Here is a 22,411-nt window from a genome sequence, read left to right on the forward strand (position 1 = left end):
TGTTGAGTCGGCTTGAGCCGAATATTAGACCGATTGGGTACCGATGGCTGCATGAAGTGTTTCCAGATACGGAGTACGGAGTACTCTATACAGGGATGTCCACGGGTGAGCTAACAAAATCACCAATAGAGAAGGGGCATATGGGCATCTATCACATCACTATCTCCCCAGATTCCGTTCTATTGGATAGGAATGGGGTAAATGGATGTTGGAAGGAGAAAAAGTGACTTGACGAAGGATGCGACGTCGGAAGAAGCCGTTGTCGACCCACTTTATAATTGCCAAAGTAAGGTACAGCTTCGAATTTGTGTGAAATTCGTTCCTTTATCTGAAATCGTCGCATTAAATCGAAAAACTCGAAAAAAAAAACGTTTGAAACATACAAAGTAGAAATGCCACGTTGGAGGCTTAAAAGCTCGAAACCCTAAGAGGCTGAGGGTTTTCTCTCCCCCCCCCCCCCTTTCCTCTGTGTTTCCGGGAAATTTGAAGATATATTTACTCTTTACTCTAAGCCACCCCATATTGGTTGATTCGATTGCCTTGGAGTTATCCTAAAAGGGTGGTCCAGTTTTGGGAAACTTACGTAGGACCTCAGGCGAAGTGGTGATCTCACATCTCACCCGAACCTTGTACTCCCCTCCCCGCACGATGGGTGAATACGGCCGATCTAATACCAATGAGGTGCCTTTCTCCCAAAGACTCATTGTAATTCTTGGCGCGGGGATCATTGGTTGTGCGATTGCCCGGCAATTGCTGTTGAATGGATTCCCCGTGGTATTGGTGGCCGAATATCTACCGGGAGACAGGCATATTTACTATGCATCGGCGTGGGCAGGAGCGGCGTGGCATGCCGCTGGGGGCATTACTCCCGATTAACGGTACCTTCAAGCTGTCACACATCGTATCCTCCTCAAGATGGCACAAGATAGTCCCGAGGCAGGAGTGAGCATTGTCCACGCACGAGAGTACCTCGAACAAAAACCTACCCCTGACTCGGCGATCTGGGGTAAGACGGTACTCTCCAAGGTACCTTGTACTCCATAGAATTGCAGCTTGATCGACTCTAACATTATCCGTATTGTCTAGTTCCGTGAGATGAGTGCTGATGAATTTGCACCCAATTTCAATTGTGCCTGGGCATATGAAACGCTTGTCACAGATCCCACGAGACACATGCCTTATCTGAGGAGACAGGTTGAGTCTCTTGGGAGTCGCTTTATCCGCCAAAGGGTTGAATCTCTCCAGGAGTTGTATGAGATGTTTCCGGAATCACGAATATTTATTAATGCAAGCGGATGGGGCAGTAAAACCCTGACGGATGTGCAAGATGACAACTGTTTCCCGGAGCGAGGGCAGAATGTGTTTCTAGCCACTGATCAATGCAACACACTCCACTTCCGAAATGGCACGGAATATACCTATGTGATTCCTCGGCCTCTGTCAAACGGGGTGGTCCTCGGTGGAGTGAAGCAACAAGGCAACCTGTATGAAAATCCTATGAAAATCCTATGAAAATCCCAAACCTCTGGGTAATTCGTTTGAAGCTGACCTCTCCAGGTCACCTGAAGTCGACATGAAAATTGCAAGGGATGAGATTGCACGCGCGCATCGGTTGGCTCCTGAAATTGTTCCCGAACACCCGGCTGCAGATAAGGTGAGTTACATCATTGGAATCCGACCATCCCGAAAAGGAGGTTTTCCGTCTCGACTCGGAGCAAAAGGGTAGCCGGGTAGTGCTGTCAGCCTATGGGTTTGGGGGTGGTGGGTATACCTTTTCCTATGGGGTTGCAGCTGCGCTGGTCAAGATGGTGGAGAGGACTGAGCGTGAAAATGTGATCTTGTAGATAGAAGCCGATTCTCTTCACTGATGTGTATCCGTCTAGTGGACTTGTTAAGACTAAAACTGACGCACAACATTCATCCATGTACATATAAGTATCTAGTACGGAGTACACGCAAAGGACCCGAGTTATTGCCGTTCTAAGGTTGCCCCTCATTGTATTTTTGGATGAAACAGAGCATTACAAAGCACGTAGAGATGTACGTATGTCCACAGATCACTACGTATATTTTATATATACATATCTACATATCTACGTGCATCTGTGCATCTCCCGGGGAGTATACAAGATACCCTTGGATAGAGAGGAGAGAAGTTTAGAAAGTGTGAGGGATAGAGTATCCAACATGGCATTATTGTTTCTTCAAATTGTTATCACAGGTTTAATAGTTTCAATGATTTAATGCATCTTGTTTTCTTCTGTAATCCACCTTGGCCTGGAATTATTGGAAATTATTGGAATTACTGGAATTACTGGAATTACTGGAATTAATGGACAGCCGGTCATCTCTCCCGTCCACTCAACTTCTTCCTTGACTCTTCCTCAGCTTTTCTTCAAATCCCGGTTTCAAAAAGGATTCATCATCCTTATTCTTATCCCTACATCATTTCAAAATCGGACAAATCTTTTTGAATGACATCCTCACTTCCTCCCAGGCTGTTAGCAATATGCCTGTGGATCAGATGCTCCACCTGAGTATCGACTATCCTATGAACAATGTCGCTATGGTGATCACTCCTCCGGCTGAGGGTGACGTGAATATTGAGAGTAAAGACCTGAAACAGCCCATTGCGTCTGAATCTCTAAGTCGCATCTATCGATTTACACCGTGAGAACCCCTGTGAGATCTTGGGAAGGATTATCCCCCCTCCCAAAATTATTCCATTAACCTCTGTAACCTCCGCAGTAAACCCACTCTCGTATTAGACGGCGCCCTACGAATTGTCGAAGTGTCCAACAGTCATGTGGAAATCTTCAAGTGCCCACGAGACCAACTGTTGGCAACGAATGTATACGATCTTCCTCTCTCCATCCTCCCAGCCCCCGACATCGCCTCCCTGAGTGGTGCCCTCGGCACTGCCATATCAACTCGCGAAGTGCAGGTCATCAAGCGTGTTCATGTGGAATTAATCGACGCCTTCTTTTCACTCAATGTGACACCCATCTTTGAAGAAGACTCCCTGATTTACGTGCTCCTTGAAGCCCAGCGGACCGAACACCGACCGAACAGATCGAATTCCATGAGCGAACAGACCTATCTCAACGAAACCTACAAAATCTTGGTCGACACGGTGAGGGATTATGCCATTTTCATGCTGGACACGCGCGGTCATATTGGAACATGGAATTCTGGCGCCGCCATCTTGAAGGGGTACACATCATCCGAGATCATCGGCCAACATTTCTCCGTCTTTTACGGTCGCGCTGACTGCGAAATGAAAAAGCCCACCCGCGAGCTGGAGGTCTGTTTACAAGAAGGAAAAGTTGAGGATGAGGGCTGGCGTTACCGCAAGGATGGCACCCGGTTTTGGGCCAATGTCATGATCACCGCCATCTATCAGAATGGCAGCCATGTGGGATTCGTGAAAGTTACCCGCGACATGACCGAACGCCGAGCCACAGAGGCCCGTTTGATTGACGCGTTTGAGGAATCTGCCAAGCTAAAGTCTGACTTCTTGGCCAACATGTCCCACGAATTGCGCACCCCGATGAACGGAATGCTATTGGCTTTGACCATGCTACTGAGGACCGAATTAACTGATGACCAGCGGGAATTTGGGTGCATACTTGAAGACTCAACTTCGATCTTGCTGCAGGTCATTAATGATGTGCTAGATTATTCTAAGCTATCATCGGGAACCTTCCCCTTAAACCCCGACGTTGTCAACATCCCCAACGTGATCTCTGCTGTGGTTCGCAATTGTCAATCGGCGCTCAAGCCTGGTGTGCAAATCATGGGCGGTGTTAGCGAGGGATTTCCTTCAAATCTGAAAGGGGACCCGCTGCGATTCCGTCAAGTTCTCCAAAACATGGTCACCAACGCAGTCAAGTTCACTGAGAGTGGCTATGTTCGAGTTCATGCCGCTTATGCCATTGATGAAAAGGACCCTGATATGTATGTGATTTCCACGCAGGTAGTGGACACTGGTATCGGCGTACCTGAAGATGCCACGAGCACCCTTTTCACCCCCTTCACGCGATTCGCAGACACGGCCGCAAAAAGATACCAGGGTACTGGTCTTGGTCTTTCAATATGCAAGAGCTTGGCTGAATTGATGGATGGAGCGGTTGGATTCCACGCCAACCCCGACGGTCCTGGTAGCGTGTTCTGGATGACCGCTAAGATGGCTCGCCTCACCTCGCCAGTGTCTCCAGTGAAGCAGAGCTTGCGATCGGGCACGCCTGAGGCGTTGGATAATTCCGCATCGCTCCAGAAGATCGCGCCCCATAAACACATTCTTCTCGTTGAAGACAACAAAGTCAATCAACTTGTAATGTTAAAACTTCTCAGCAACTTGGGTTTCAAGCGTGTTGATGCTGCCTGGGACGGAGCGGAAGCAGTGCGTATGGTCAAGCAGAAGCCTTTGACCTATAGTGTGATTTTGATGGACATCAGCATGCCCGTCATGGACGGATTGACCGCCACAGAGCACATTCGACGGATGAAACTTGATGTGCCCATCCTCGCATTAACAGGCAATGCGCTCAAGGGAGATGCAGAGGCGTATCTGGCCAAGGGGATGAACGATTACATCGCTAAGCCCTTGCATCGGCAGCAGCTAGTGGATTTATTATGGAAATGGTGCGGACCCTGATTGGTTGTTCGCAAACTGAGAGGGAACGGTGCCCCCGAATATCAAATCGCCTTTATGAAGCCGTCTTTCGATGTGATCAAGGCACGGCAACTGAAATAGACCCGTGTCAGCGTCATGGACGAGAGATTGTGTGGTTGAACTGTCAGGTTGAGAATTTCCAACCACGTGTTCTGATCGATGCAGCAGAAGTGTCGCCATTTTCCCTTGAACCCTTTGGACAACAGTCCGCCAAAAGGACATTTGACAACCACGTCCTTGCAATGTTTTTGATTTCTGGGACGGTCACGACTTCTTCTACATTGAGATATCCGTTTCCCCGTTCCCCGTTCTCGTTTATCCGCTAATTATCCGCACCCGAATATTGACGGCAATGCCATCCGACATAATAAAGTTCCGCTCACACGATATGCCCCAAGAGCTACCCTATTCTTATGGCTTGCATGATTTACGCCTGGAGAAGACACATAAAACTGTGCTTCTGCTACCGACGTTACACTCATGCAGCCTTGGGTGGTCTTCTGAATCAACCCTTTAATGCCACTCATGGAATCATCCTCCATCTGTGGAGTTTAGGCAGTCGCGTAGTGGGTGGATAACAGGTGCCATGCAAGAATCGATGCAAGAATCGATGCAAGAATCATCCCCCGTAGTGTCCGTGGCGTTGGAATAGCAACCAATCGTTTTTAATCGTAAATGGATCCAAAGTATGCAGATTGCATAAGACTGGACTTTGACCATTTTTTCCTATCTGGGCAAGTATCCCCGCTAGTTTCGCTGTCTGGATTTCAAGAAAAAGATAATGCTTTACATTCACAGTACGGCTTTAAGCTGGGGCTTGATCTCAAACCAATCCAATTCCTCAATTCTTGTTTTTCACGGCATTTCATAACTTCGTCCAACACATGCGGGAAGTGTTACGTGGTGAATCAGGATCGTCGAGCTGATTTTGGCATCAAATCATGACGAGAAGAACCTGTGACAACGATTCGACGGAAGCGTTATTTTTTTTTTCTATGTTGTTTTATTTTATGATAATTTTTTTTCAAGAAATTGTCTCTCCACACTTCCACCAGACAGTCCTCGACGTCTTGTTGCTCAAGCCTTCTGCGTTGAATCATCCGATGGTTGCATTTTCATCGTCTAGTTGCGAGTCAATCCTTCAGGGGTACTTTTCTCCCGAGGTACAACGCTGAGAATGTTTTATTTTCGCATGAGGTCATGCATTTTCTTCCAATACAGCCTTTTTGTTATCTCGGACTGTAATTGCTCAGACCCCCGTTCGGAGGTTCAACGCCAATGGCCTGTGGACTCCGACGGACGACAAAGATACATGTTTCAAAATGTCTTGAATGTCGTTGACTTGAGGGGTTGTAGCAACGCCATTTTCGAAAAGTCGCCGAAGAACGCAACCCCCATTAGGGAGAAGTTATACTATCCGTGTCAATGATTCTCATACGGACCCCGTGTGACCTGCCTTCACCTTCCGAGGGATATCGATTGGGTTTGATCTTGTTGGATGAATGGCTCCGAGGAACTTCACCCCGATGTTCAATCCTCACCAAGATATTCGCAGGCTCAGACAATTCCATGAGACGCAAGATAAGCTCTGTCCTTACCCCGTTTGGTTTGCTGGGGTCCTTAGCATCATTCGACTGGCAGACTTTCCTCTTGGGTGATTTCAGTCCAATCGAATTAATTTCGACCCTAAAAGCCCTATCCAGGCCCACCCTACAGGAATGGAGATGCTATAAAAGTATGCCTTGTCCGCCGTGGGTCGTTTTGACTTGATTCGCAAGTTCGAAAGAGGGAAGCTGAACTGGCAAACTCTTGCGAATACCATTACCATGAAATCCTTCATCATTCTTTATGCCCTAGCGGCCAGTGTGATGGGGATACCAACGGCTCACGAATTTCAATTGCACGAGCGCCGTGATTCAATCCCAAAATCGTGGGTGGAAGGCAAGAAGCTCGATGGGAATGTGTCACTACCTGTGCGAATCGGGTTGACCCAGTCTAACCTGGACTATGGCCATGAGCTACTTATGGATTTGTATGAACTCACGCAATGGATACCCAACCGTCTGATACTGACATGGATTTGTCCAGGTCCAATCCCAACTCGAGCCGCTATGGACAGCACTTGTCTACCGATCAAGTGTACGACCTGTTTGCTCCGACTGAAAAGGCTGTGCATGATGTGCGTTCTTGGTTGGAGTCGGCTGGTATATCAAAAGACCGCATCACGCAGTCAACCAACAAGCAATGGATCCAACTTGACGCCGATGCCGAGGAGCTCGAGAATTTGCTGCACACAAAGTACTATGTCTACTCACATTCTGGAACGGGCCGATCGCACGTGGCTTGTCGCCAGTAAGGCTGTCATTTGGATTGGATCTACAGTCTCGCTGACCTCTGACCACAGATACTACCTGCCGACCTCCGTGCGTGAGCACATCGACTACATCACCCCTGGAATTTCTCTGCGGGAGGTGACTGGTGTCCGGAGATCGGCCGGTAAGCAGAAACGCTTCGTGGGTGGAATTCCCCCTATCCTGGAGCCGATCCCCCAACCCATTGAGAAACTGGTGAGCGAGGCTTCATCATTTTGCTCCCAAGCAATTACACCCCAATGCATTAAACGTCAGTGATCCGAACAAATTACCCCCCCCCCCCCCTACTTAATATGCTGACAAGCCTACAGAGATGTATAACATCAGTGAGGGCCACTCTGCCACCAAAGGAAACGAATTAGGAATCTTTGAAAGCATCGGAGATGTCTACGCTCAAGAAGATTTAAACCTGTTCTTCTCGAACCTGTACAGGTATGTCGCCTTCTAGATCACCGTTCGTCAAGTTGATTGGAGGTTTGAACTGACTTTCCTGCAGGAAAATCCCCTACGGTACACACCCAACTCTCAAGTCAGTTGATGGTGGTAAAGCTCCTACAGACCTTTCCAATGCTGGGGCTGAATCCGATCTGGACTTCCAAATCTCCTACCCGATTATCTGGCCACAGAACTCCATTCTTTTCCAAACCGATGATATGCACTACGAGGATAATTACACCTTCAGTGGCTTCCTCAACACTTTCTTGGATGCGATTGACGGCTCGTATTGCAGTGCCCTCTCGCCTTTGGACCCTCCATACCCCGATCTGGCAGACGGAGGCTACAAGGGCTCCTTGCAATGTGGCGTGTACGACCCGCCGAAGGTCATCTCGATTTCCTATGGATCCGCCGAAGCAGACCTCCCCATTTCCTATCAGCGGCGACAATGTGCTGAATTTATGAAGCTGGGTACCATGGGAGTTTCAGTAGTAGTCGCGTCGGGTGATTCTGGTGTTGCCGGACGTGGGGGCGACCCAACCCCCAGCAACTGTCTTGGCCCAAATGGCAGAATCTTTGCTCCAGATTTCCCTGCCTCCTGCCCATACCTTACTGCGGTGGGAGCTACTGAAATCCCTACAGGTTCCTCGCCAAGAGATCACAAGGAGCAAGCCGTGACTAGGTTCCCCTCGGGGGGCGGCTTCAGCAACATTTACAAGGCGCCGGATTATCAGGCCCAGGCTGTTGCCGATTACTTTGACAGGGCCAAGCCCCCTTATCCATACTATCAGAGTGTGGACAACAGCAGCTTCGGTGAGAATAACGGTATCTACAACCGGATCGGACGTGCCTATCCAGATGTTTCTGCCATTGGAGACAAAATCGTCATCTACAATAAAGGAATGGCCGTGTCGATTGGTGGGACATCAGCTTCTGCGCCTGTATTTGCTGGAATCCTCACTCGTATCAACGAGGAGCGACTGACGGCTGGCAAGTCCACTGTTGGCTTTGTCAACCCTGTCCTATATGCTCATCCGGAGGCGTTCTTTGACGTGACCAAGGGCACAAACGAAGGATGCAAGACCGATGGCTTCTCTGCGACCGAGGGTTGGGATCCAGTGACCGGATTGGGTACCCCTAACTATCCCGAACTTTTGAGGGTTTTTATGGGCCAGTAGACTAGTTGAATGGAGGGCGATATCCGCTTTTGTGGACACATCCTAGAACAATACAGACTGAAAATTCGATGCAATTCGATGCAGGTTCTTTTGATAGGCACAAGGAACGGTGAGCTGATGCCACTGGCATGAACGACCAGTCTGAGCGGACTAGCATGGTCAGGATCTATCCGACAAGATTTGACGATAGAAACAATGAACTAGAGAGCAGAACTCTGCCGATCTTCGTACTTCTCTTACCACATTTACGTTCTATGAAGATATGACCGACAACATGCATGTTCCCGATCCCGCTCCGTCCATGTCGTTTATTTCTCTGTCTGAGGACGTCGATGCCACCCTACAGACATGTACTCAGCCGGTCACATACAAATGTGACTCGAAGTGACTCGAAGTGACTCGGACTCGGACTAGGATTCGGACTTTGGGGGAGAGTCACATACAGTGTCTTGTATCGATCAGATCGATTGGAAAATAATACCCTATCACAGGATGTAGAAAGCAAAATGGATACGAACAGACTGGTTGAGCTCCAGGTCAGCACCTGTTTCTATAATGTGAATTTCAAGATTGACCAAGACAAAAAGTTGAGGTTGTCAAGGCAATATCTCTCCATGGCGGGGTGGATCCAAAGGGTCGGGTTTTCCAGAGTTGACTCGAACGTCTTGTTTCTGAATGTACCTCGTTCAGATTCACCACTCCACAGGATCACAGATGAGCAATGCCTTCCCAGAAACCCAAAGTCCAAGTTCTCCTCTCCGTGGATTTCGATGCCGTCTCGGGCTTTCTAGGCACTGGTGCTTCGGATACAACGAATCTGGCCGATTACAGCAGTGGCTTTTTCGCAGCTCAAGTGGGCGTGCCACGCTTATTGCGCCTCTTTAAGAAACATGGAATTAGTTCCTCGGTGACTTGGTTTGTGCCCGGTCATTCAATGGAATCATTCCCACAAGAGACCACAGCCATTGTTCAGTCGGGCGCCGAAATCGGTTGCCATGGATATGCGCACGAGGGCACCAGTCAAATGACCGAATGTCAGGAGAGAGAAGTGATTGCCAAATGTGTACAGTTGGCAACCGCCTTGACCGGAAAGAAACCTCGAGGATGGAGGGCGCCATTGTATCAGTTGCGAACTCACACCATTCAAGTCTTGGAAGAGTTTGGATTTTTATACGGTCTGCTTACTTGGTTCATATGTGTCTCCCCAGAAACAAAAATAACTAAAATCAGACCAGATTCATCTCTGACGCATCATGATTCGTCGTTGTACTTCGTCCCTCGCATGTCAGAGCCTACGGCCATTGATTTTTCGCCTTCCAAGTCCGCTTCTGCGTGGATGAAGCCCCTCCCTGCCCCTGCAGCCAGAACTTCCCAGACTTTGGTTGAAATTCCGTGCAATTGGTATATGGAGGACATGACCCCACTTCAGTTCCTACCCGGCAGTCCGAATTCGCATGGCTTCGTCAGTCCGATCATCATTGAACAAAATTGGAGGGCGAGGTTTGAGTTCCTCTTCAATGAGGCTGTCGAAAAATCCCTTGAGGCAGATTCTGAGCCAGGTTTTGTCTTTCCTTTGGTCCTACACCCAGATACTAGTGGAATGGCTCATGTGGTTGGAATGATTGATCGAATGATTTCGTGGCTGAAAGAGCAGGGAGATGAGGTTGAATTTGTGACATTTGGCGATTGTGCGGCAGAATGGAAGAAGAATCAAGATTAGAATTCGATTCGTTCGATTCGATCGATTCGATCGAATGGGTTGACTTGCATCAAATCGATATCCATCAGTACATGGCATGCGAGAATTAGATTTGGCGGGGCTTAAAGACCCTCGCGACTCAGAGTTCTATGCATGAAGAATCTGGGGTTAAGATGGGAATCGGAATTCGATAGTCGTGAAGTGCAGGTGTTTGGAACAAAACTGAGTGGTGTCCCGTGCCAACTATTGAGTCCATGGCGCTTGATTCACAGCGGCGCGTCAACATTCGAACACCCAAAGTGACCGTTGACTTCGAGTTGAATGCAGTGGGTTCAATTGCTCAAAGCTCTAACTCGCCACTTTTCACATCTCAGAGAACTTGATCCCAATCTGAATCGAAGTCTTCCGCTATCTCTTGCACTGTTTCCAGAGCTGTCCAAATCCGGGACCGGAGAGCTCCTTGATGACTATCTTCAACAAGGGTGCCCTTGCACAACTGCCAGCTCCTCATTCGCTTCGCCGGTTGCCCGCCGTGGGTCTTCCCTTCTGTCTATCGGCTTCTCCTACGCTATTCAAAAAGCCATTGAAGCGTTGGGAGCATGCCACTGGTCAAGGCTCAATCCAGGCGATGGTGCAATCGGTTTGCGTTATGAATCAGAGGCGTTGAGGGATCTTCGTCGACGGCTTTCGTCCGAGGGAACTTGGACATGCTCCATGGATCCTGGAATACTAGTTACCATGATCATGCGTATACGAGATAGTGGACAAGGGTGATCAACGTTTTACGGAAAAAGTTATCTACGGTGCGTGTGAGAGCAGTAGGACTAAACCCAGGTCCCGCCGCGAAAGCCACGCACAATGCGGGGGAATACTCCATAGAGATAAGATGGGATATCTAGAAGTAAACACTAGACTCATCGAGATGGCTCTATGTCCTGAAGCTGATAGTTTCCCTGACTACCGCGTGAAATGAAGGGATGCGCAAGAGCCTCCTCATCATCCAATTGAGCAAAGCCATTCGGTCCCGCAAGATCAGCTTTGTCATAGGGAACGTCACATATGACCGACCGCAGCGGTGGATAGTAGCGGCGGTACGAGAACCAAGCTATTAGCATGCCCAAGAGTCCCCCACACGTCACATCATATACATCATGTCGATAATCGGCTAAGCGAGAGAGGGCAACCATTAAAGCACATAGTAATGGGGAAAACGCAAGTAAACAGCGTCCAAGATCCGTTCGAGGACGGAAGACATGCATTTGACCACACAAGAAGCTGGTCATTGTTAGATTGAGTGCCTGAGAACGGTACGTTTGAAGATTCACTTACAGATATAGATAGCCCAGACCACCAAAGGAAAAGCTGCTATGTCCACTAGGAAAGCTCCTCCACCCCTCTTGTAGAACGTGCTGGTTGGATTCAGTGCAGACGGTCCATGCGACCAGCGCATTGTTCGCTGTACCTCGGGATGGTTTGCAGCGCGATAACAAGTCCGGACGTGGTCTCCCCGCCGCATTTTTGATTACGTCCGTCAGGAACGATGTCAACATCAAAGCCACGAATAGCCCAAGTACTGTCACTTGCGTCTTTTGCACACCGACGCGAAAGATTGCGGACCAAGCGAGAATCACGAGGAAAGGAATCAGTCCAGCGAAGATGACCGACCACACTAAACTTCCCCGTTAGAATCAAGACAGACCGACTGTATCATTTGCAATTGACATACAAACAGGAACTCGTTCGTGGACCGCGAACGGGTACTGAATGGCTTTGTTATCCAGCGAAAACATGCGATGGAACGGGTTCACGAATATTTGGATCTATTCAGGCGTCAAAAACAAAATCATTTCCCCCTTAGATATCCATCATTAATCGTATTTGACGACTTACTAGTAGCCATCCTGCCACGAGAAACCCCAATGCGATGTAGTCGGCGGCATAGGTGCGTTGCGCAAAGCGGGCTGCAGCACCAGCGAGTCCAACGCGTTGTAGAATCGGAGACCCGTTCCCCGAACCATTGTGAGGCATCCTGCACAACTGCCGAGGACTTCAGAAAGGTCTTCAGATCTTCACCAGGAGCAGGTCGAGATTGAAAAGGGTCAAGTTGACATTCGACACATGGCCGAAGCACAGACCACGTTCCCGCCTCTCCCCGGTTTTTCACGAAGAGGAACTTTCCACTTTGCTTTTGCTCACCTTTTTCTCTTGGTTTTCTCACTTCGATTGTCTCCGTGTTGGTCGATATGGCCGACGAGAGCCAACAACGAGCCGTGAACACAGCATTTGCACCCCCGCCGCCCTTATGGAAACACTTTACGCGCGAGAATATCGACAGAGTGGAGCAGATCAAAGCTGAAGCTTCCAAGGGCGAAGATTCACCGTCGAATAGGAACAAGCAATGGTCCGCAGCCAAACTGCGCGCTCTGCAGCTCCCCTCAGAACTTCGGTACCTGGTGCCACCGGACATCCCTAAGGGACAATACAGCGTCTTTGGCGAATTGCAAACTGTTCGTTCCCCTACATCTGAGCTCTGCGCCTGACAAGACTGACAAGGCTGACTCTGAAACAGCTGTCGACAGCATTGCCATCATTACAAGAGCAAGGGATCGAACAGCTCTACCCAGAACCCCCCGCAGCCGGTATCGATCAGAACTTGCAACCCTCGCCCCCTCTCAATCACGCATACTACCTTCTCAAGATCAGCAAGTCTCTGCTCCTTAATTTCCTAGAATTTACCGGTATCTTGTCGGTCTCACCGGAACAATTTGAATCCAAGGTCGAAGACCTGCGCAACTTGTTCATCAATGCGCATCACCTTCTCAACCTCTACCGTCCCCACCAAGCCCGCGAATCACTCATCATGATGATGGAAGAGCAGCTCAACCACAGCCAAGAGGAAATGAAACAAATGGACAAAGTAAAAGCGGAGGTTGAAAGTATACTGGAGCAACTGCAAGCGGAGGGCAGCCGCGTGAGTGCCATTGGGTCAGAAGACGAAACCGACCAGGCCAAAGCGCTGAAAGAAAAGGCCGATGAGCACTCTCGGTTGATCTGGGACTTACTGGACAAAGAAATTTGAATCCAACAACGGGCTGGCTTGTCTGAAATTGAACGGCACTGCCTTCCCTGAGTCGAATAACTGGAATTTCCCTGCGCTATGTGTTCAACTGTCACACTGGATTCAAAGGTCAAACTCGTTCTTGAATCGCCCAACGTGGAAGAATCTCAACTCGAGGATTCATCAACATCCAACAATATCTCTCTCGGTTTCTCTATCCCAGGCGGATCATAGACACGCACGCTCACTAGGATGCTAAAGATGACGCCCTGATGAGTCGATTGAAGCATGGCGCGCTTCGCATCATCCCGAGGCAGCTTGTGGATCACATCAATATCTGGAAGACATTCTCTGATGTTCTCACGAGCTGCTACCACGAATGACACGTCGTTTCGGAACGTTAAACGAGCCGAAACCGGCTGCCTCAAACCCTCATTATATTCACTCCCGAAACCAGCAACATGCCAATTGTGCGTGAATCTCTGCCGGAAATTCTTGCTTGCCACAACAGACTGCAGATGTGAGATGTCATTATATTGAACACTGCTCTGACTATCGCAACCCAATGCAATCCAAATGACCGACTGGTCTTCTATCAAAATTAAAATATCTTCGTGAACTCTAAGTACCGTAGCCAATAAACCCCTCCCGCTAAATTGCAGCCAATGATATCGACCCATCAAACAATAGGAAGAAGGCAATGTACAATTCAATTAGAGGCTGCGCGCTGCTCCGCCCAGGCCTTGTCAATGGCACACTCGGCCAATCGCTTCAATTCCATAATGAAATCGGCGACCAATTTGAAGTGCACGAGCTCATTTACATTCAGTTTCCGTGAAAAGATTCGCTCAATCATGACCGTTGCGACTTTCAATCGGCCCAAGTCTTCGCGCGAATGTGGGTCCAGTGGGTTCTGGAGTATGCTGCAGAAGATGGTGAGCAGTGCAGACATAGGATAGAAGATCAAAGTCCTGAGACGCATTAGCTTGGGTTCCAGATAGCAGGACAAGAATCACATACCAAAAAACACCGTCAACCACCACATGCTCTGCCGCCTCGAGGTAACATAGACTTGATCGACTGGCCTCCACGGAAAGTGCCATACTGGAACTCACCCCATCCACCATACCACTTTGTCCTTGCATCCATGCCTTGCATCTTCCACTTGCTTGATGGATGATGGTCATGCATAAGTGATAGTTCAGACGCAGCATGACAGAGTGCATACCCATGTGTGGATCGGAGGTCTCGGAAGAAAAAGACATAGTTGGACGCCATCTAGGAGGGATCGATAGCCGCCATTCTTCTAGCGAGTCATCGAGTTCCCGGATTGACTTGAGCAGCTCGGCATCTGATTTTTGGAGACAGCTGACTGAATATAGCTCTCGGTGCGCTCGGGCTTTTATCAGACTCAGGCGCAAGTCGAATGGAAATACTGGACCGTACCATGGGGCCTCCTCGTTTTCCACGTCCAAGAATGCTCGATCGAGATAGCCCGGTGGAAGTGTCAACTCACAGTTTTCGTCGGTGATAGTAGGCGGCTGACCCGTACGCAGGGCAAGGTCTTTATCAAGCGTGTAGCAAATCCAGAATAGATTCCGTAGTTGTGAATGCTTTTGCTGGCTGCGCTCATCCGTCGAAATGATGCCGTGACCGCTAAAAAGATTGCCACCAAGCATGAAAATGAGTCGTGCGGCAACTGCCGCATAGTAGTTTGTTGCCCGCATGTTTCCACAAGATAGCTCGAAGAGAATCTGATGTATTCATGGTCAGTTACCGGACGTACACACCGGAGAGGCTCACTTACCAACATGGTAATAGCCTGCGCTGCATCCAGACTGGCAGGCTCTTGTAATACTTGAGGCATAAAGAACTGTGCCTTGGTGGCAAGCATATCGTAGTCGATTGGACTGACTGTAGTAGTAGTAGCCGAGTTGACAATGTCCTTGACATGAGGTAGGCGAGAAACAAAGGTAAGAAATGCAACGACACAAACTCTGGCGCTAGCTTGGCCATATTTGAGGGTATATTGCGATTGACTATAAGCTGTATTGAGGGTCTCCTCAAATAGCTCTGGGTCTATCACAGGAAAGATGCGCCGCATCACCTTGGAGCTCCTATATGCCTGGAAGTATAAATTCACGGTTCTCCAGTCGGGAAGTTCATAGGGATTGCAAGCGTTCACGTTCATGTTCATCAGGGCAGCGTTGAAGTTTTGTCCGCGTTCTTTATCCCAAGGTGCTCGAGTTGGACTAAGTTTGTCAATAGCTACGTGCTCTCCGGTGCGAGCTTTAATCCATTCCCGTCCCTCGGGAAAGAGGAACGGGGTGCCTGTGAGTAAACTGATAACCCCCAGCTCTTTACCCGCAAAGTGAACTCGCACCGACGATGAGTCTGGAAGCTGAGTGTTGCTTGGGGAGCTGCTGGCCGTCGTGTTGGCTTCAAAGGACCGAGGCGAGTCTTCAGGCACTTTTGCCAATTAGTCTCGGGATGCTCCTAGGTCTGCGTTTTGAAAAGACACTATACCAGAGATTTGATCACCCATATAGTTCTCTGCCAGAAGCTGCTCGATGCGACTAATTCGCTCCGATAGTCGTGAAACTTTAGGGCGTCTAATCTTCAACGTTAGACACGTAGAGGAATCAGCTCGAGGCACAGACTCACCCCTCCTCACTGGCAATTTTTCGTTTCCTCTGTACCACTCTGTCGAATGTGCAGGGAATATTATGATGACTGCACCAATTACACTGCGGAAGCGCAGCATCGCATTTGATCTGAGACCAGTTTAGCGACGGGATCGAGGGCTGATGAAGAACAAATCTACCTTTCTTTTGTAACAGGAATCACAGGCACGGGCAGTCCGTGTCCGCGGCTGATCATCCGAAGTACTAGATGCAGGATACATTGTATATTTGCTATGTCTTCAGGGAATCTGGAAATTAAGCTCAAAAGATTGCCGATGGCTGGCCCCGAGAGCCGCTGACAAAGTGACCGCTGACTCAGCCACACACTGCCTCAGGCACATCTATGAGTGAGACGTTGATAGAGAGATTTTATCTATCATTTGATAGAATATACCTAGGATTACTGAGATCAATGAGACAGCAAGTTAAAACAGAGTCATTAAATTATAACGCACTGGTGTACTCAGGATATCGCACGCGTACTCGACCATCAGAAACGGGAATGAAATCAAGCGCAGTATTCCCAATCCTCTTGGACCCTGATTCACACTGATTCCCCGTCAATATTCCTTGTCTCCACATGTTATCGGACCATCCACCACCGGAACTCCCAACCGGGAAAGAGTATTGAGGACGATTGAGATGAAGGACAGCCAGCTCACATCACAGTGCATACGCAGCAATCGCACTCTTCATCACCGCAGTCACAGCCAAAGCATGGCTTGGAGACTGCTTTGATAGGTTTTTTTTATAGAGCTACCGGAGCTGCTGGAAGGAAGGATGCCATTGAAAGGGGTTGGAAGAGAGGTGACGGCCATGGCGGAGAGCAGAGGCTTAGGTCTATTGGAGAGAGTCAGTCAAGTCCGAAAGAGAGAGAGATTGGTTTTGGAAACCAGAGAACGGCATACCTTCAGGCCAAGATAAAACAAGGGGGGTATAGGGCTGAAAGCAGTGGAGATTGGGGGGAATGAAGGGAAAAGTGAGAAAAGTAGGTCTAAGTAGGCAGCCATATATAATTTGTTCCCAGTTGAATTTTCATCACTCCCACGAGATAGCCCAATGATTAAATCGTTGGTCAAAATGGGGGAATGTTCTTAAGTTCTCCATCTCAAAATGGTCCATGCCACAGGAAAACAGTATAATATCAAGCCTTAGAACAATCATTTACATCAACTATATTTACTTAGGGTACAAAGACAGGATTCATGTTGGATGCTTCCCTTGGACTTATTTTAGTGCCAAGCGTCCAGATAGGAGTTATGAGTATTCCAATGCAGATTTGAGAACAAATCGAATAGCTCAAAAATTTTGCTCTCCAGGCATGACTTGTTTCTGTAACAACGTCATCATCCCATTCAGATAGTTAACTGTGACAGACGGAGGTTTTATCATGGCTGTAGTGCTTAAATTAAAGGTAAAGTCATTTATAATCCCCCTGGCGAGTGCAGTGCTAAACTGCATGCACAGCAGAAGCGGCCCATATCGAAACATAATTTCCTGACCCAGATCAACGAGATGATTTCTTATTCGTGTCAATGCCCGGAGGAGAAATTCATCGATGATTTCGACACAACTGAGATCTGCGACCCAGATGAATGAATTGCGTTCAAGGACAAACCCTGTACATCCATTCTTCCTAGGGCTTATGTATCATCCAGATACCTGGGCGCGTCTTAAAGAACCGAGAACCCCGCCTATGACCATATCTCTGGAATGACGGTGGTATCATACACATCTGCCAAGCAGCTCCAATTACTAGATGCCGTGGTGCGAGTATCAATAATATGTCATCCCGATGTCGCCATGCTCCTGAAGCGATACATACCCAAAGGTGGACTTGCTCTCCCAGAAGAAAGCCTCGTTCCTGCAGGGTGTATAGTTGGTATGAAACCCAACAATGTGGGGCGTAAGACGTCTGTCCGGGGTGAAGATACCGAAGAATTCCATCCGGAAACCTGGCTCCGCGATGAGACACGGGAGACCGAAGATGCATTCCATGAACCTTTGCCATCAATGAACAAGGTCGACCTCACTTTTGGCGTTGGATGCCGTAGTTATATCGAGAAACTTTTTGGTCTGCTGGAGGTGTACGGAGTGCAAGTGGATTCAACCGGAGAAGGATTGAATGACTCGTAATGGCTTCTGTGTGCGGCAGACGGGTATCAAGGTCAAGCTCAGTCACCGGATGTGAATTGTTACGATCTACGACAGGACAGGACGACAGAGGGGGTTCAGCAGCACAAGCAAGTAGACATTGTGCACAAAAATTCACAGTTGAAGATCAAAGCATGCAGTCATTGACAGTATATACAGCAGCAACTTTTGAGGGGTTTCATCAATCATCGCCGCAGTGACTGGGGTATCGTCTAGTCATCTCGGGCTTCCAAGCCATCCGTCTATCCATTAAATAAATCTTTTTGTGTTCATCAATCCATAATAGAGCAGCCGACTCACAGCTGCTCTACCCAGGGAGCGGCACCGGGCTGCATCTGGTTCAGCCACTTGACAAGCTCAATGAGCTCGGCCCGACGCTCATCCTCCAACTGATCCTCATCGCCGGTAAGAACTGACTGGAAGACAGGAAGGAGGCTGGGAGTTAGTTCGCGGATGGTGACATCTTCCCACTTGTACATCTGGCAAATCATGCGGTAAAGAGGCTCGTTTTCCTCGTAGTCGTTCTTGAGGGGGAGAATGTTAACAAGAGCAGGAAGAACATCCTTAGTGGGAACATTGTCGCGGTAACGCAAGATCATGCGGCTCACACAGCCAGTGGCATTATCCTGGAGACGCGAGACATCCATTTGAAGGCACGCCTCAAGGCGGGCAAGGATAGCGGGAATCTCCTTGATGATCTCAGCTTCAGCGTTGGAGTGCTGAATCAAGCGGCCAACAGCGTAGGCAGCGTTGGACTTGGTTTGAGAGTCCTCATCAGCGAGGCGGTGAAGGAGAAGCTTCAAGAAGACAGAGGTGAAAGGAGTAACGGCAGAGCCCATGCCGTTAATGCACTCAGCGAGAACACCGACAGCAGTTGCGCGCTCAAGAGACTCAGTGCTACCGGCGTAGCGCAGAATGGTCTTCTCGAACACCTTCCAAAGCTCCGCGAAGCTCTGACCCATGGCAGCGGCCATACCAGACACAACGTCTAGGGCAGTGTCGACGACAATCCAGTCAAACTCGGATGATTCCTCACCAGCCTCAAGGGTCTCCTCTTCAGGGCCAAACTCCACCTGGCAGATGTGCTGCTTGGTGATGATATCAGTGACCATTTGAATCACGTTGTGAAGCATGGTCTCGCTGGCAATGAGGGCGGGACCGCAGAACCGCAGGTTCTCAGCCATGTTGCGGTTGATATCGGCAACGGTAGAACTATTCATCGTCAGTCAGCAATCAAGTCATTTAATCGATAGTGATAAACAATGAGGCATTGATAGAAGTAGATCTCAGAGTGTAGACTTCGCCGTTTACATCAAGTACGCCTTTGGCGTATCAAAGTGAGCTGGGTTAAGCGGAAAAACATCATCATAGAAATGGGTGGGCATGGGAAGAAAGAAAAAAAACATGGGTGGAACATACCGGTCATCTTCTTCGGTCCACATCTTCACAGTGGCCGTCATGAGAATCTCACCGAACTTCTGTACCTCCTTTGCAGGCTGAACCTGAAGGGGGAGACCAGGCTGCCACTTAGGCATCTGACCATTCTCCTCAGCGATAGCAAAGAGCATGGCGTATGAGCGGTGCAGAGTGCTGATTGTGCTCTTGCGAACACCCTCGTAAGGGTGCTCACACAATGGCATTATGTGCTCAATGGTCTTCTCAAAGTAGGGCAAGAAGGCGCTGCGGGTGTGGGTGACAAGGTCACCGATGACCTCAACAGCGATTTCCTTTTCGAGAGAAAGGGGAGTAGTAGCGGTGATATCGTCCCATTCGTCCTCATCCTCAAGATCCACATCCTCGATGTCACCATCATCTTCATCGTCGGCACTTGCGACCTTGACCTTTCGGCCGTTGAAGGTAACTTCCTGGCCAACGAGGTCCTTGGCAGCACTGCCGAGGTCGACATCAAGGTCGTTTTCGTCCTGCTCAATACAGTCATACAGGCCCTTCACAACACCGTCAAGGAAAGGAGCGAAGTGCTCGCCGTAAACCTTAGCCATGGCACCCCAGAAGATGTATGTGCTCTCCTTGAGACGGGAGTGACCGAGGTGCAAAGCTTCCTCGGTGGTGCGCATGAGGGGCTCAACGTATGGTTGATAACGCTCGGGGCCAGCGGCAGCAGCCATCTCACCCATCGAGTCGGTGACACTGGCACGGAGGTCGAGTTCGTCCTCACTGTCCTTCACAGCAGCAAATTCTTGGAGGAGGTGCATCGACTCATCGAAGAATGGGAGGAAGGAGTCTCCGGCAGAGGAGGCAAGAGAGCCAAGAGCACCGGCAGCAAGGGCCTTGATCTTGAAATCAGGGTGCTTGAAGAGGTTGTGCAGGATAGGAACAAGCTCAGTCTGGTAGGGAGAAACATCCTTCTCATCCAAGCCATCAACGACAGCATCGATGGCACTGATACCAGCCTTGATGATGTCGAGTGTGGGACCTTCCTCTTCGCCCTTGTACTCTTGCATGGCGCTGGCCAGGTTCTGGAAGAGCAAGGGCATGAGGCGCGCGTGCTCAGAGCTGAGGTCTTCAGCGAGATCCTCTGCAAGACGAGCGACAGCATGCAACGAAGCTTGGCGCACCTTAGGGTCCTGATCAGCAAGGAGCTGGAGGACCATCGGGAATATCTCCTTCATCTGGGTACTGATGAAGTCGGGGGCACCCTCAACACACATGCCAAGGGCCATGATACCAGCGCGACGGTAGTCTGGGTCGGGGTTGTTGAAGTACTGACCCAGCGCATTGAGCAAGGGAACAACTACTTGGCTAGGAGGCAGGCTCTGGGAGAGCATATCCAGAAGGCCGAGAGCGGAACGGGCAGGAGTGATGTCATCATCACCAGGAGCGGCATCGCCCAGCTCAGTCACAATCTGGAGAGCGGTGCGGGTAAGCTCTTCGCCAATGCGCATGCCCTGAACCTTGAGCTTGCGGTACTGGATGGTCTGCATCAGGAAGCTGATAGCCTGAGTGCGGACATCCTCATCCACCTCGGTGTTGGCAGAGATCTGATTCATCAAAATGACAAGGTCCTTGAGATGGACGGTGAGCAGAGCAGGGTCACAACCAAGCAGAGTCTGGAAGACTTCGAACGCCTGCATGATGTGTTCCTCCTCTTCCTTTTCGATTGAGTCTTTGAGGACAGCGACCATAGCAGGAACCATCTCTTGGAAAGCCTTGACAGGAGCCTCATCCTCCTCCGAGTCAAGGTGCATCGCAAGCTTGCTTAAAGACATAAGAGTGTTGATGCGGACTTCGGCACTTTCGGGGTCCCGGATAGTCTTGTTGAAGAGGTTGAAGAGGTCCTGGAACTTTTCCTCAAAGCCTTCACCAAGAGTGTCCAAGATGGTGAAGAGAATGTAGATGGCCACAGCACGCTCAGCGGCGTTGCCATTATTACCAGCCTGCAACAGCAGGTTGGGTAGGTCAGCCCACTCGCCGTCGTTCAAATCAATCTTTGCAATAGCGGAGATGATTTGAGAAATGGAGTGCTGGACTAGAGAGGAACTCTCAGCCATGGTCGAGCGAAGCAGCTGCTCGCGGATCTGGGGCTTCTGGTCCGCGGGAACCTTCAACCAGTGCTTGGAAACGAGCGAACGGGACTCAACAGAAGCGAGCTGGCGCAGATTTTGGTCATCGTGGCTAGTGCAAATCTGGATGAGGAAGACAAGAGATTCGGACTTGTTGTAAAACTCCTTTTGCAAGACTCCGGTGGCTTCCTTAAGGTTTCCCTGGGAGGCTGCACGAAGGGGTTAGCGAGAGGAATATGGGGTTCAAAGTTGCAAGATGAACTCACGATCCAGGATAATCTGCAATTGCTGCAAGAATCGCTGTTGATCCATTATGGAAGGGGAATTGTGGAAGATCCTCAAGTGATTGGTTTTTCTCTCTTCCTATAACGGTTTCAGTTGCCCCAGGTCTCTCTATCAGAGACTTAGGCCACAGGAACAAAGATTGAGCAGTCTGTCTCAGACAAACAACTCAAAAGGGGGTATCACAAAGCAATTATTGACAGGAAGAAGAAAAAAAAGGAAAGAGAGAAGAAGATGAAGAAGAAAAAGGAGAGTGGTGGGGGGGAGAGAAGAAAAAAGAACAAGAAAAAAAAAATTTGGAGAGTGGGCTGGTGCCTGATTGGGTTTAGCGTGAGAACATATGTCAACACGCG

General features: G+C 49.2%; 8 protein-coding genes across 8 annotated transcripts; 5 read left to right on the top strand and 3 right to left on the bottom strand.

Annotated features, from left to right (window-relative positions):
* Positions 1-915: 915 nt before the first annotated feature.
* Pdw03_0019 (FAD dependent oxidoreductase superfamily) lies at positions 916-1,844 on the top strand (the record flags this gene model as incomplete). Its single annotated transcript, XM_066099478.1, has 4 exons — positions 916-1,026; positions 1,087-1,484; positions 1,558-1,654; positions 1,722-1,844. The coding sequence occupies 4 exons, from the start codon at positions 916-918 to the stop codon at positions 1,842-1,844; spliced, it is 729 nt and encodes a 242-aa protein (XP_065957205.1).
* A 665-nt stretch (positions 1,845-2,509) lies between these two features.
* Positions 2,510-4,657, top strand: Pdw03_0020 (Sensor histidine kinase/response regulator Fos-1/TcsA; the record flags this gene model as incomplete). The annotated part of the gene is made up of 2 exons (XM_014679026.1): positions 2,510-2,670; positions 2,749-4,657. 2 exons carry the CDS (start codon positions 2,510-2,512, stop codon positions 4,655-4,657), a joined length of 2,070 nt encoding a protein of 689 aa, XP_014534512.1.
* Positions 4,658-6,501: 1,844 nt separating this feature from the next.
* On the top strand, positions 6,502-8,660 carry Pdw03_0021 (Tripeptidyl-peptidase sed1; the record flags this gene model as incomplete). The annotated part of the gene is made up of 5 exons (XM_014679025.1): positions 6,502-6,707; positions 6,764-7,027; positions 7,080-7,297; positions 7,359-7,479; positions 7,544-8,660. The coding sequence occupies 5 exons, from the start codon at positions 6,502-6,504 to the stop codon at positions 8,658-8,660; spliced, it is 1,926 nt and encodes a 641-aa protein (XP_014534511.1).
* Positions 8,661-9,381: 721 nt separating this feature from the next.
* Positions 9,382-10,380, top strand: Pdw03_0022 (Glycoside hydrolase/deacetylase, beta/alpha-barrel; the record flags this gene model as incomplete). Its single annotated transcript, XM_066099479.1, has 2 exons — positions 9,382-9,835; positions 9,896-10,380. The coding sequence occupies 2 exons, from the start codon at positions 9,382-9,384 to the stop codon at positions 10,378-10,380; spliced, it is 939 nt and encodes a 312-aa protein (XP_065957206.1).
* An 893-nt stretch (positions 10,381-11,273) lies between these two features.
* On the bottom strand, positions 11,274-12,387 carry Pdw03_0023 (Phosphatidic acid phosphatase type 2/haloperoxidase; the record flags this gene model as incomplete). The annotated part of the gene is made up of 4 exons (XM_066099480.1): positions 11,274-11,634; positions 11,689-12,028; positions 12,086-12,179; positions 12,250-12,387. The coding sequence occupies 4 exons, from the start codon at positions 12,385-12,387 to the stop codon at positions 11,274-11,276; spliced, it is 933 nt and encodes a 310-aa protein (XP_065957207.1).
* A 215-nt stretch (positions 12,388-12,602) lies between these two features.
* On the top strand, positions 12,603-13,438 carry Pdw03_0024 (Mediator of RNA polymerase II transcription subunit 7; the record flags this gene model as incomplete). The annotated part of the gene is made up of 2 exons (XM_014679021.1): positions 12,603-12,866; positions 12,929-13,438. The coding sequence occupies 2 exons, from the start codon at positions 12,603-12,605 to the stop codon at positions 13,436-13,438; spliced, it is 774 nt and encodes a 257-aa protein (XP_014534507.1).
* Positions 13,439-14,126: 688 nt separating this feature from the next.
* On the bottom strand, positions 14,127-16,322 carry Pdw03_0025 (Zn(2)-C6 fungal-type DNA-binding domain; the record flags this gene model as incomplete). Its single annotated transcript, XM_014679020.2, has 6 exons — positions 14,127-14,388; positions 14,438-15,171; positions 15,225-15,886; positions 15,944-16,029; positions 16,082-16,191; positions 16,242-16,322. The coding sequence occupies 6 exons, from the start codon at positions 16,320-16,322 to the stop codon at positions 14,127-14,129; spliced, it is 1,935 nt and encodes a 644-aa protein (XP_014534506.2).
* Positions 16,323-18,551: 2,229 nt separating this feature from the next.
* Positions 18,552-22,088, bottom strand: Pdw03_0026 (Importin beta-4 subunit, putative; the record flags this gene model as incomplete). Its single annotated transcript, XM_014679018.1, has 3 exons — positions 18,552-19,467; positions 19,675-21,985; positions 22,043-22,088. 3 exons carry the CDS (start codon positions 22,086-22,088, stop codon positions 18,552-18,554), a joined length of 3,273 nt encoding a protein of 1,090 aa, XP_014534504.1.
* Between the last annotated feature and the right edge of the window lie 323 nt (positions 22,089-22,411).

This window comes from Penicillium digitatum, chromosome 4 (genome assembly GCF_016767815.1).
Source record: "Penicillium digitatum chromosome 4, complete sequence".
Taxonomy (NCBI): domain Eukaryota; kingdom Fungi; phylum Ascomycota; class Eurotiomycetes; order Eurotiales; family Aspergillaceae; genus Penicillium; species Penicillium digitatum.